General features: G+C 39.8%; 1 protein-coding gene across 1 annotated transcript in view; it reads right to left on the reverse strand.

Annotated features, from left to right (window-relative positions):
- Positions 1–12,877, reverse strand: part of LOC140733696 (synaptotagmin-like protein 2) — a 238,669-nt gene that overhangs the window by 25,255 nt on the left and 200,537 nt on the right. The window contains exons 9-11 of the mRNA XM_073057383.1: positions 10,656–10,831; positions 2,684–2,786; positions 480–641 (exon numbers count right to left, since the gene is read on the reverse strand). Coding sequence (XP_072913484.1) covers positions 480–641; positions 2,684–2,786; positions 10,656–10,831 — 441 coding nt within the window. The remainder of the gene's footprint in view (positions 1–479; positions 642–2,683; positions 2,787–10,655; positions 10,832–12,877) is intronic.

The following is a 12,877-nucleotide window of genomic DNA, read 5'->3' on the forward strand; positions in this document are numbered from 1 at the left end:
AAAAAAGTAAGCAAATAGCATTTAGAATGTAAGTGTGTAGTCAGACACAAAGCCAGGATCAGTTGGAGCAGGCCCAAAGCCTCAGGCTCAGTTCAGCAGACAGCCGAGTAAACATTGTAGAGCAGTGAGCAGAACAAGCCCAATCCTTGCCTCTGGTCCTGACACCCATACTTTTCAATCCATCTTGCTTTGGGAACTGCCTTCAGCAGCACCATCTTAATCCAGTTTGCATGTAATTTTTCATTGACTCTATTGTATTTTTTTGTTCTACTGTGAATGCCCACAATAAAATGAACGTTGGGGTAGAATATAAAGCTATATATGTATGTTGATAACAAATTTGCTTTGAATTTTGATATTTCTTGGCACTTGCTAGTTGTGGGAGAACTTAACTATAGTGAGGTCAGATTATCATCACCATTATCTCACTCAAAGGAACTGCTTATTTGAAGAAATATTATTCAAATGGAAAACGTTACCTTGGGCTCCAAATTATACCACTTTAGTGTGTTGTCATACCAATCCCATTTGTTCATCTGCACGTCAATTTCTCCAAGGAAAATGTTGCGACCAAGAGTGTCATTGTGCCACACGGACACATTCAGAGTTCGATTCAGAAGGTCTTGTTTTCGTACCTTGTACTATAAAAAACAGTTCATTGATTAAACCAGTATAGAACATATTATGAGAGTTTCTTTGAAACTATATAAATGGACCAGCATTCTATAGTATTTTGTGACCAAGCAACATAATTAATTTTTGTATTGGTTATTTTGCCCATATTTGAGAGTACTTAACATAATTAACTATAATGCATCAATGAGGCATTGTAGATGGCTATCCAAAAGGAACCATGAAGTTTGAGTTTTCCTACATTAATCTCATCATCTTGGAATCTACTTGCCCCACAAATATCCCACTCAGAGAAATTATCAATATTAATATCAAATATTTCAGAAACTTATGCACATTTCCTTTTTTAATCTTTTTAAACTTTAACTATAGAAACAAGTCACAGTTTAAATGTACTATTTTTAACTAAATATCTGATTTTCCTTTTTGTCTTTTTTGTTTTTTTTTTAAATTTTCCTTACGATGTCAAAAAAGCATGCTTACTTATGTAGTTAATGGAATTGAACTTTTCCTGGAATTGATTATACCCTGACATTACTGTCACAAATATGAGGAGTTAGAGAACAATTACATAGAGCACGTAGTTGAATTTTATCATTTGAGCCATAGGCCAATGCTGTCAGAGTTCCTCAGGACAATGTCCTGGGCACAATCAGCTCAGCTGCTTCATCATTGATTTCTGTTCCATCATTACATTGGGAGTGGGGAAATTCACTGATAATTGAGTAATGTTCAATTCTACTCCCACCTTTCCAGTAGATGAGGCAGTCAGCAAGACCGAGACATCATTCTGGTAAGTGGCAAGTAACCTAAACGTGACAAGGCAATGATGTTTTCAAACAAGAGGAGGGTCTAACCAGCCGCAAGTGAGAGTCTTGATAAAACTGTACGAGAGAGAGTAGGTCGGGGGCTGGGATACCTACAATGAACAAGACCATAAGACATAGGGACAGAATTAGTCCATTTGGCCCATCAAGATTGTTCCACCATTTCATCATGACTGATTTATCATCCCTCTCAACCCTATTCTCTTGCTTCTCCCCATAATCTTTCACAGCCTGAATAATCAAAAAATATTAACCCCCACTTTAAGTATACCCAAGGACCTTGCCACCACTGTTTGTGGTCATGAATTCCACAGATGCACCTTTCTCTGGCTAAGGAAATTCCTGCTCATCTCTGTTCAAAAGGGACGTCCTTGTATCCTGAGGATGTGCCCTCTGGTGCTAGACTCTCCCACTACAGGAAACTTCCTGTCTTGCCTCCAGACACTCAAAGCCAAGAGTTTTGTTGTATAGTTTCCACTTGCCTGACCGACTATGTCTCCAGCAGCAGTCAAGAAGCTGGACAAAGTGAGTCCTTTGATTGATACCACATCCACTAGCTTAACTATATGTTCCCTCCAACAACAGCACATTTTAGCTGTAACATGTCATGTTACTTAATGCCTGTGATTATTTGCATGGGCTACATCATGTTGTAAACCAATGACTCCTACTGCCTAAAGAGGACATAGGCTAAAGGCAAATGGGAGCATGACTATATGCAGGTTCTAATCCAAGTCGCACACATTTTTGACAATGTTCCTTCATTGTTTCTGAATTTAATCTCAGAACTCCCTACCCAACAGCATTATGGGAATAGTTTCACCAGATGCAATGCACTGGCTTGCGAAGATCGCTTACTCATAGTAACCTTCAGGGCAATTTGAGTCAGATAATAAATTGACAGAGTAATCTGTCACGAGAGGGGCACAAGAACAATTGGGCTAGCGACTGGAATTAATAGATGGTTCAGTATTTCACTCCAGACTAAATAAACCTGCAGAGGGAATGTCATACAAAAGCGTGTTTCTCTCAATTTTTCAGGAGCACCTGTGCTTTTGGTGACGTGAAGGAATAGTGACTAGCACATAATCATAGAATAACTATGGCAAACCCACCTCAGGATGAATGAGCTGAATGTCAATAAACAACGCCACAGTGATGGACTAAAGTCAGCTGATCTACATTTCGAAAGAATCTGTACATCCAAGTGTGCATCAACTTACTTTCAGGGTTTCATTATACTGAGGATTCAGTGTTGCTTTCTTTACCGATGTCTTGCGTTTGCTTGTCCATGAGCGATCAGGAAGAAGGTAAGTTTTTACATAACTGTATGAAGGGGAAAAATAAATTATGTTTCTAGGTGTTATTATATCTATGTCATTTTAAAATCTATACTCCAATTTCTCATATCTCTTTTTAGTTGCAATTCAAGCTATCTAACTTCCCAAGCAAAAGATTTTTTGAGAGGATTGGAGAATGCAAGTTAGGAAAACTTGGAGAGTTTGGAGAGGGAGGGGGAGCAGCCAGACGTCTTGGTACATATCGGTACCAGTGACATAGGAAGGAAAAGCAAAGAGGTCCTGAAGAGAGAGTTTAGGGAGCTAGATAGAAAACTGAGAAGCTGGACCTCCAGGGTAGTAATTTCTGGATTGCTGCCTGTGCCACATGCCACTGAGGATAGAAACAGGATGATCTGGCAGATAAGTGCATGGCTGTGAAGCTGGAGCAGGGGGCAGGGCATCGATCACTGGGATCTCTTCTAGGACAGGTATGACCTGTTCAAAAGTGACGGGTTGCACCTGAACCCAAAGGGGAACCAATATTCTTGTGGGTAGGTTTGTTAGAGCTATTGGGGAGGGTTTAAACTAATTTGGCAGGGGGTAGGAACAGGAGTGAAGGGACTCAGTGAAGGACGGATGGTAAAAAAGTAAAGATAACGTGCTGTCAGACTGTCAGGAAGGGCAGGCAGGTGATGGGACTAAATTGCAGCCAACAGACTGAGTATCAAAACATTACAGATGCAAAATCAGAAAGGATAGCAAATACGGTACTCAAGGTGTTGTATCTAAATGCAATAGAAGGGAAAAGATGAAATATGAAAGCAAGCTAGCCAACAATATCAAAGTGGATAGTAAAAGTTTTTTCAAGTATGTTAAAAATAAAAGAGAAATGAGAGTGGATATAGGAGTGCTAGAAAATGAGACAGGAGAAATAATAACGGGGGACAAGGAAATGGCTGATAAACTAAATGAGTATTTTGCATCAGTCTTCTCTGTGGAAGACACTAGCAGTGTGCCTGATGTTGTAGTGTGTGAAGGAAGAGAAGTGAGTGCAGTTACTACTACAAGAGAGAAGGTACTTGATGCACCATCAATAACTCACGCTGAGACTTAGGAAGTGAGATATCGGCTTTTATTGACTGGAAGAATAAACAGCACTACATCCTGGGGAAAATGAGGGAGAGCAGCAGCCCACAGTCGCCTTTATACAGGGGTCTGTGGGAGGAGCCACAGGAGCAGTCAGCAGGGTCTGTGGGAGGAGCCACAGGAGCAGTCAGACAGGTATATCTAGTTCACCACAGTACTCAAAAAGCTGAAAGACCTAAAGGTACATAAGTCACCCAGACCAGAGGAACTGCACCCTGGGGTTCTGAAAGAGGTAGCGTTAAAAATTGTGGTGGCATTAGAAATAATCTTTCAAAAATCATTGGACTCTGGCATGGTGTTAGAGGACTGGAAAGTTGCAAATGGCACACCACTCTTTAAGAAAGAAGGAAGGCAGCAGAAAGGAAATTATAGACCAGTTAGTCTGATTAGAGAAATCATATCTATCTGCCTCCATTATTTGATATTGATTACATTCACAAAGCTTTACCGAAGTTAATTGCAGCAGTTTTAGTTTATTGATCTGAGTATTGTTCTGTAGATACTGTTGTATACAATTCCACGAAGATGCATAACTAAAGGCATTAATAATGAAACAATAAATTTAGTCTTTCAGCTGTGCAGCTGTGAAATTTCACTTCTATATTAAAAAAACCTTATTATATGTCTCTTGTAAAATATGTTTTAGACATCTTCTTTATTTCCAAAGTACTGCAAGTATCTGGATCTAGCCAGAGATATGCAAAGAAATAGTAGATGTTTTATTTTTCTGATGGGTTAGAGTAATGGTGTGATTTAAAGTTCAAAGCTTTATTTATTATCAAAGCATGTATCCAGAATACAACTCTGAAATTTGTCTTCTCCAGATAGACTATAAGACTACAAGGCCATGAGACATAAGAGAAGAATGAGGCCATTCAGCCCATCAAACTGTTCTGCCATTTCATCATGGCTGATCCCGGGTCCCATTCAGCCCCACATACCTGCCTCTCATCGTATCCTTTGATGCCCCGGCCAAACATGAATCTATCAACTTCTGTTTTGAATATACCCATGGACTTGGCCTCCACCACGGTCTGTGGCAGAGCATTTCACAGATTCACCACTCTCTGGCAAAAAAAATTCCTCCTTACTTCTGTTAGAAAAGTCTGCCCTCGAGTTCTGGGTACCCCCACCAGAGGAAATATCCTCTCCACATCCACCTTATCTAGTCCTTTTAACATTCAGTAGGTTTCAATGAGACCCCGCCCCACATTCTTCTAAATTCCAGTGAGTATAGTCCCAAAGCTGCCAAATGCTCCTGATATGTAACCCCTTCCTTCCTGGAATTATCCTTGTGAACCTTCAATGACTCTCTCCAATGACAATACATCCTTTTTCAGATAAGGGGCACAAAACTGTTGACAGTACTCCAAGAGTGGCCTGACTAGTGTTTTACAAAGCTTCAGCATTATCTCCTTGCTTTTATATTCTATTCCCCTTGAAATAAATGCCAACATTGCATTTGCCTCTTTTACCACAGACTCAACCTGTGAATTCACCTTCTGGGAGTCTTCCACGAGGACTCCTAAGTCCCTCTGCACCTCTGATGTTTGAACTTTCTCCCCATTTGATAATAGTCTGCACTATTGTTCCTTTTACCAAAATGCATCATACATTCCTCAACACTGTATTCCATCTGCCACTTTTTTGCTCATTCTTCCAATTTGTCTAAGTCCAGATGCCATTGCATTGCTTCCTCAGCACACCCTACCCCTCCACCTAGATAGCCACAAAACAAAGGAGGAAGATGAAAGTTGTTCAGAGAGAAACATCAAACCCACCTACCCCATGAAGAAAAATAACGGCATCCCGATTATCAACCCGCAAAACCCACCCCCACAGAAAATGGAAAAGGAACATTGAAGCTAAAAAAAACCCTAACTGAACATCAACCCTTAAACACACTCCCCACGCACAACAAAACAGAAAAGGAATGACGATAAAAACCACCGAATATAGGAGCCATTAGTCTGAAAAATTCTATCGTCCATAACCTAACAATCCAATCCATAAACGCAGAACCACTATAAGAAATTTCTAAGTAGATATTGATCAGCGCTGTTTGCTTCAAGAAATTGGATAAAACATCTATCCAGGGAATTGTTACAGATCGAACAATTATCAGCAAAATAACTTGTCATGCAATGTATCCAATCAACTCAAAGTTTTCAACTCAAAGTTCCAAAATAAATATCAAAGGAAAGATTCCCATTGCACACTTGAATATATCACATTCATAAATTTATAAATTCAAAAGAGCTCAATTCTTATTGAAATAACAGGAGAAGTGGAGACAGGCTAACCCCTATTGTCATCAATGGATGTGGTTGAGAGGGTGAACAGCTTTAAGTTCCTTGGCATAAACAACACCAAGGACCTCACGTGGTCTGTACATAAGGCACAACAGTGCCTCTTTCACCTCAGACAGTTCAAGAAGTTTGGTATGGGCCCCCAAATCCTAAGAACTTTCTACAGGGGCACAGTTGAGAGCATCCTGACTGGCTGCACACTGCCTGGTATGGGAACTGTACTTCCCTCAATCCCATGACTCTGTAGAGAGTGGTGCAAACAGCCCACTGCATCTGTAGATGTGAACTTCCCACTATTCAGAACTCTTACAAAGACAGGTGTGTAAAAAGGGCCCGAAGGATCATTGGGGACCCGAGTCACCCCAAACACAAACTGTTCCAGCTGCTACCATCCGGGAAACAGTACAGCAGCATAAACGCCAGGACCAACAAGCTCCAGGACAGCTTCTTTAACCAGGTCATCAGGCTGATTAATTCATGCTGACACAACTGTATTTCTATGTTATATTGTTGTACATACTATTTATTACAAATTGGTATAAATTGCACATTGCACATTTAGACGGAGACGTAATGTAAAGATTTTTACTCCTGATGTATATGGAGGATGTAAGTAATAAAGTCAATTCAATTCAATAATATCTGGCAGATGTACACCTGTTGACAAATTCAATATAATCCATTCAACATTCAACAATCAAGGTCAAGGTTAAATTTAATTGTCTATCAACCATACACATGTATACAGCTGAATGTAACAGTGTTCCTCTGAGGACAAGATAAGAAGCACAAGTTCACAGACAGCACAAAGGACATATATTCACAGTCACAATCTAATATCAGCTTGTCCCTGAGTGTCATGGCCTGTAGACTTATGATGCACAGGAGGTTATTCTGGAGCCACATTTCTGCAAGAACAGGCACGCAGCAGTTCCAGCAGATATTCAACATGGTCAAGGCCCAGCCAGTTAAGGTTTAGGCTGATGCCACATTTATATAAATATTGAAGGTTAATTTAATCTAATTTATCCTCCCCTTCCTCTTAATATCCACTCTCACACATGCAATAAATTAATAGCCAAATATTTTGAATCACATCATGAAAAGTATAATGGAGACATGAGTAAGATTGCAGATGCTGGAAATCTAAAACAACACACACAAAACGTGGAAGAACTTAGCAGATCAGACCTGATGAATGATGTTGACATCAGCTGCTCAGTCCCTTCTATAGATGCTGCTGACCTGATGAGATTCTCTAGCATTTTTTGTGTGTTGTTCCATAAAGAATATAATTTTGTTCGAAATAAAAGCAGCTTAATAGTTATGACGCCCAACAGTGACTCCTTTGCTTGCATCTTCAAAAACAGTTCTATTTCCATCTTTAATATCTCTATTTTTCCCTTTCAGTGTTCTTTTGAAGACCCTGACCTGGAGTTACACGCTGACTTTGGTTCTTTACAGGAATGGGACCTGCTCTCAGGGTTCCACAATCGGCCACTATTCGGCATGCCAAAGGCTTGGCCTAAGATTTCGGCACGAATTCAGAAGCCTGGGATCTCAAGGAACTGGAGGCGGGTGGATCAAGGGTCGGTGTCGCCACAGGACACCCGTGTGTTGTTGGGGGAGTCGGAACATCTGCTGTATGCCTGGGGATCCGGGATCTTTGCGATCTTCAGGCATAGAGCTCGAAAAAAGCGACGTAATGGACTTTTAACATCGTAAACCAGTGAGTTGTTTGTTATGTCTCCCTGCTCGTTGAAAATGGAGTCACCTCTTTCTCCCTTATTAGAAGAGAGAGAGCCTGCAGCATGTCGAATTATCAGGTGAACAATGTTGTCTTTGGGGTAACTGCAAATTTGTGTCTTTGCTATTGCTTTGCTCACGCTTGAGTGCTGGTAATGGGTTCACTATTTTTGTTTGTGGGGGGAGGGGGATTGCTTCTTGCTGCCGCTTATGCATGGGAGGGTGGGGAGCTGGGGGGGTACTTTGGGGTTCTAACATTTAACTGTCATTCATTGTTGGGACACTCTGCTGTTTTCGTGGATGGTTGTGAAGAAAAAACATTTCAGGATACATCTCTCTGACATTAAATTGTACCTTTGAACCTATGAAAAATTCACACCATGTAGCCTTGGTGAAGATAGAAAAACCAGAGTTAATCTTACAATTTTATGAATTTTCAGGAAATAATGAATGTACTGTGGAATACCGGAGAAATTAAAGATTATGTAAAGGTTATGAAAATGTTTTTAAAGTTTTTAACTTTTTTAAAGTTAAAAAAAAGCACGGAGGCTGGGAGATATTTGGAATTTGGCAAAGGATCTTTCAGAAAGAACTACAGAAAGGCAAAATAGAACATGAGATTTAAATGGTAAGAATCACAAAAACAGACTGTCGGAGCTACAAAGTACATAACGAGTAAAAGACAGCGAGTGCAAATGAAACAATTGAAAGGGTCCTTTATGGACAGAGATGGGAGATGTTGTCAGTTCTTCCCCTTTCCCTTTTTTAAAATTCAAGATTCAAGATTGTGAAGCCTTCCCCATCACTATGCACATCTACACAGACTACTGTCGCAGGAAAGCAGCATCCATCATCAGGGACCCCCACCACCCACGTTATGGTCTGTTCTCACTGCTGCCACCAGGTAAAAGATACGGGAGCTTCAGGACACACACCACCAGGTTCAGAAACACTTATTACTTTTGAACCTGAGGGAATAACTTCACTCAACTTCACTTGCCCCATCATTGAAATGTTCCCACAACCTATGGACTCACTTTCAAGGACTCTTCATCTTATGTTCTCAATATCTATTGGTTATTTATATATTATTATTTCTTTCTTTTTGTATTTGGAATGTTTGTTCTCTTTTGCACACTGGTTGAATGCCCACATTTGTGCAGTCTTTCATTGATTCTATTATTGTTATTATTCTATCATGGATTTAAAGAGTATGTCCACAAGACGATGAATTTTAGGGTTGTTTATGGTGACACATCTGTACTTTGAACTTTGAACGACTTTGTCATTCATCAGTACAGAAATGTAAAGGAGAACAAAATGATTGTTACTCCGGATCTGATACAGCACAAAGTAAACAAGCATAAAGAACACAATTAAAAACTCAATAAATATACACTAAATATGTAAGATTAACTTACATACATAGACTGATTGTATGTACATAAAGTGACACTAGGTACAGGAGTATTCTGACCATCATTCTGTATATGGCACTTCTAAACCCTGTCCGACAATATTCCAAGTCCCTGGTTCTCTTTACATTGAAATATAAAGAATATAAAAAATAGGAGCAGGAATTGGCCTTCTGGCCCATCGAGCCTGCTCCGCCATTCGATAAGATCATGGCTGATCTGGCCATGGACTCATCTCCACCTACCTGCCTTTTCCCTATAACCCTTAATACGCCTACTATGCAAAAATCCATCCAACCTTGTCTTAAATGTATTTACTGAGGTAGCCTCCACTGTTGCATTGGGCAGAGAATTCCACGGATTCACCACCCTCTGGGAAAAGCAGTTCCTCCTCAATTCTGTCCTAAATCTACTCCCAAATATGGAGGCTATGTCCCCTGGTTCTAGACTCACCTACCAGAGGAATCAACTTTCCTGCCTCTATCTTATCTAACCTTTGCATAATTTTATATGTTTCTATAGGATCTCCTCTCATTCTTCTGAATTCCAGCAAATACAGTCCCAGATTATTCAATCTCTCCTCATAGTCTAATGCTCTCATCTCTGGAATCAACCTCCTATGCATCACCTCCAAAGTCAGTATATCCTTCTTCAAGTAAGGAGACCAGAATTGCACGCAGTTTTCCAGATATGGCCTCAATAGCACCCTGTAAAGTTGCAACACAACCTCCCTGCTCTTAAATTCAATCCCTCTAGTAATGAAGGCCAACATTCCATTTGCCTTCTTGATAACCTGCTGCACCTGCAAATCAACCCTTTGTGATTCATGTGCAAACACTCCTAAGTTTCTATGCACAGCAGCATGCTGCAATTTTTACCATTAAAATAATAATCTGCTCTTCCATTTTTCCTTCCAAAGTGGATGACCTCGCATTTACCAGCATTGTACTCCATCTGCCAGACCCTTGCCCACTCACTTAACCTATCTATATCTCTCTGCAGACTCTCCATATCTTCTGCACAATTTGCTTTTCCACTCAATTTAGTATCATCAACAAACTTAAATACACTACACTCAGTACCCTCTTCCAGATCGTCTCCTCTTTGCTTCCCAGAATTGGAGGAAAATCCTTTCTTTGCAGAAAAAAAGGAGGAACTGATGTATTGCACAATTAAAATCTACTGACTTTTCAAAGGCCTTGTTTTTGCTTTTATTCTTTAGTGATACCAGTTTTAATTCATACATTAAAATACTTATTTCTGTTCAGTTTTGAAACAGGAGGTAATGAGTTTGCTTACGGGTCAGAGGTATATTTTCTCTTGCTCGCAGCAGCCAGTCCTCGGCACTGGTGTACATAGATTTGGAATTCTTTTTTTGCCTCTTCATACTGTAGTCTGAATTGTATAGCACCCTGAACTGCAACATTTCCAAAATCTCCAGGGTCGCTGTACAGACTCTGCAAACTGCCACTCAACTGCAATAACACAGGAGGGAGAAAGCAAGGTTATTCCATACATAAATCCCAGAAATGCAATCAACAAGATGCACAAAACAGAAAGTAATTCAGTAAATCTAAAATGTTTATAAAAAGAACCCAGTAAATCCAAATTTATAAAATAATCCAATTTCAACCTACTAAAATCAGAATGATCAACAGTTTGATCCATTTTTAAACGTTTACCACAGTTATGGTGAATAACTGTGGTATTCACGATGAATTTATGACAGAATGATGAAGTAGGAAGGGAACAGGGATCAGCAAGCCCAGAATGGACTCTACAGGCAGGCTTGTCACACAACCAAATCCTGCAAATGTAAGAAATCTAAAAATACATTGAGGTCACTAGAATTGCATAGTTAGCACTTATTCCCAAATAGTTTCAAATTTTGATCACAAAGCTTTGATTTATGGAGTAGGTTTTTAATAGCTTGAAGAGCCATGGTAATGTAGCAGTTAGCAAGGAGCAATTACAGCTCAAGCCATTCTGGTGTTTGGAGTTCAGTTCCAGGCCATTCTGTAAGAAGTCTCTTGTAAGTACTCTCTGTGGAATGCGTAGGTCTTCTCTGGGTGCTCTAGTTTCCCCTCACAGTTGAAAGACATTCCGGGTAAGTTAATTGGTCGTTGTAAGTTGTCCCATGATTAGGTTAGGGTTAATCGGGGTTGTGGAGTTGCTGGGGCAGTGGGCCCCAAGGGCTGGAAGGGACTATCCCATGCTCTATCACTAAAAAAATAAGAGAAGCTCGCTGGCGCTTTGTTGTAGAGCCACTCACTCCTTTCCCTCTAGTTGTGTGTTTCTCCAGGTAAAGTACATCTCATGACAGAATTTTCAATAGGTTAAATTTCCATTCCAATCTTCACCATCGGAGGCCAATTTGCATCACTGATCTGTCTGGATTAAATAGCCAGAAATGTACCTTGCGTGGAGAAGGGCGAGAAATGAAAAGATGAACACAAAACGCTGGAGGAACTCAGATCCTGATGATGTGTCTTGGCCCAAAAAGTTGATGTTTAACCTGCTCCGTAGGTGTTGTCTGACCTCCTGTGTTCCATCAACATTTAATGTGTGTTGCTTTGATCTCCTGCATCTGCAGACTTATGATATGCAGAATCTGTTGTGTTTTTGAAAAGGTGACTTTGCAGAAATATGTTAAAGGTGTGATTAGAGTGCCTAAGAATGGAATGTATATAACTCCATGAAGGTCAGAGCAGAGAGGAGATAAAATCAAAAATTTCATGAGGGATAGAGGTGTGTTTATTAAAATTCCGTTGCCAGTGAGACAGTGATACCAGGTGATGGCAGTGAGGCAGTGATGTGTAAGGGAAAATCCTTTAGCCATCGTTATCAGAATCCTAAATCATTGCAGGGAAAATATTTTGATTCATTGGTGTCTTTTTGCTTTGTTCCAAATGTTAAACTCAAACACTGCAAAAATGTCATTTCAGTGATTTTGTTTTCTCCTATAATCCAGCCAATGTATTACTGGGTACAATTGCTGTTCTGATCATGGAAAATGCATTTCTGACTGTAATCCTACAGTAACAATTTCTCCATGTCAAATACTGATTCTTAAATTCCAATAAGCTCCAAGCATTTTTAAGTTTTAGATTTCTTGCACTTGCAGGTTTTTTGGCTTATCTGATGTATTAAAAATTTTGAAATATCCAATTTCATTTACCCTACCACTGCGATAGCAATGCAAACCAATTTTCTTTTACATCAACCTTCAAAGGTTGCCATGTAATTTCAATGTTCGTCACCATCCTCATTGGCGCGAGTTAACTCCTTCTTTCATTGGGGCTTCTGTTAGTGTAACTTACTCCAAGAAGTCTTTACTATCCATGCAAACCAAAATTACTGTGTACTGTAAATGTGATAATATGGCAATATCATTGTGGTCAAATATCCAAACTTTTGGAAAATATGTCTAGTTGCCTTAACAACATTCACATTTATATAAATGTCCCTCCGACCCTTGAACAAAAGGGGATAACTTCACTCAAATTCAATACCTCACCATT

The sequence above is a fragment of the Hemitrygon akajei genome, chromosome 9 (genome assembly GCF_048418815.1).
Source record: "Hemitrygon akajei chromosome 9, sHemAka1.3, whole genome shotgun sequence".
Taxonomy (NCBI): Eukaryota; Metazoa; Chordata; class Chondrichthyes; order Myliobatiformes; family Dasyatidae; genus Hemitrygon; species Hemitrygon akajei.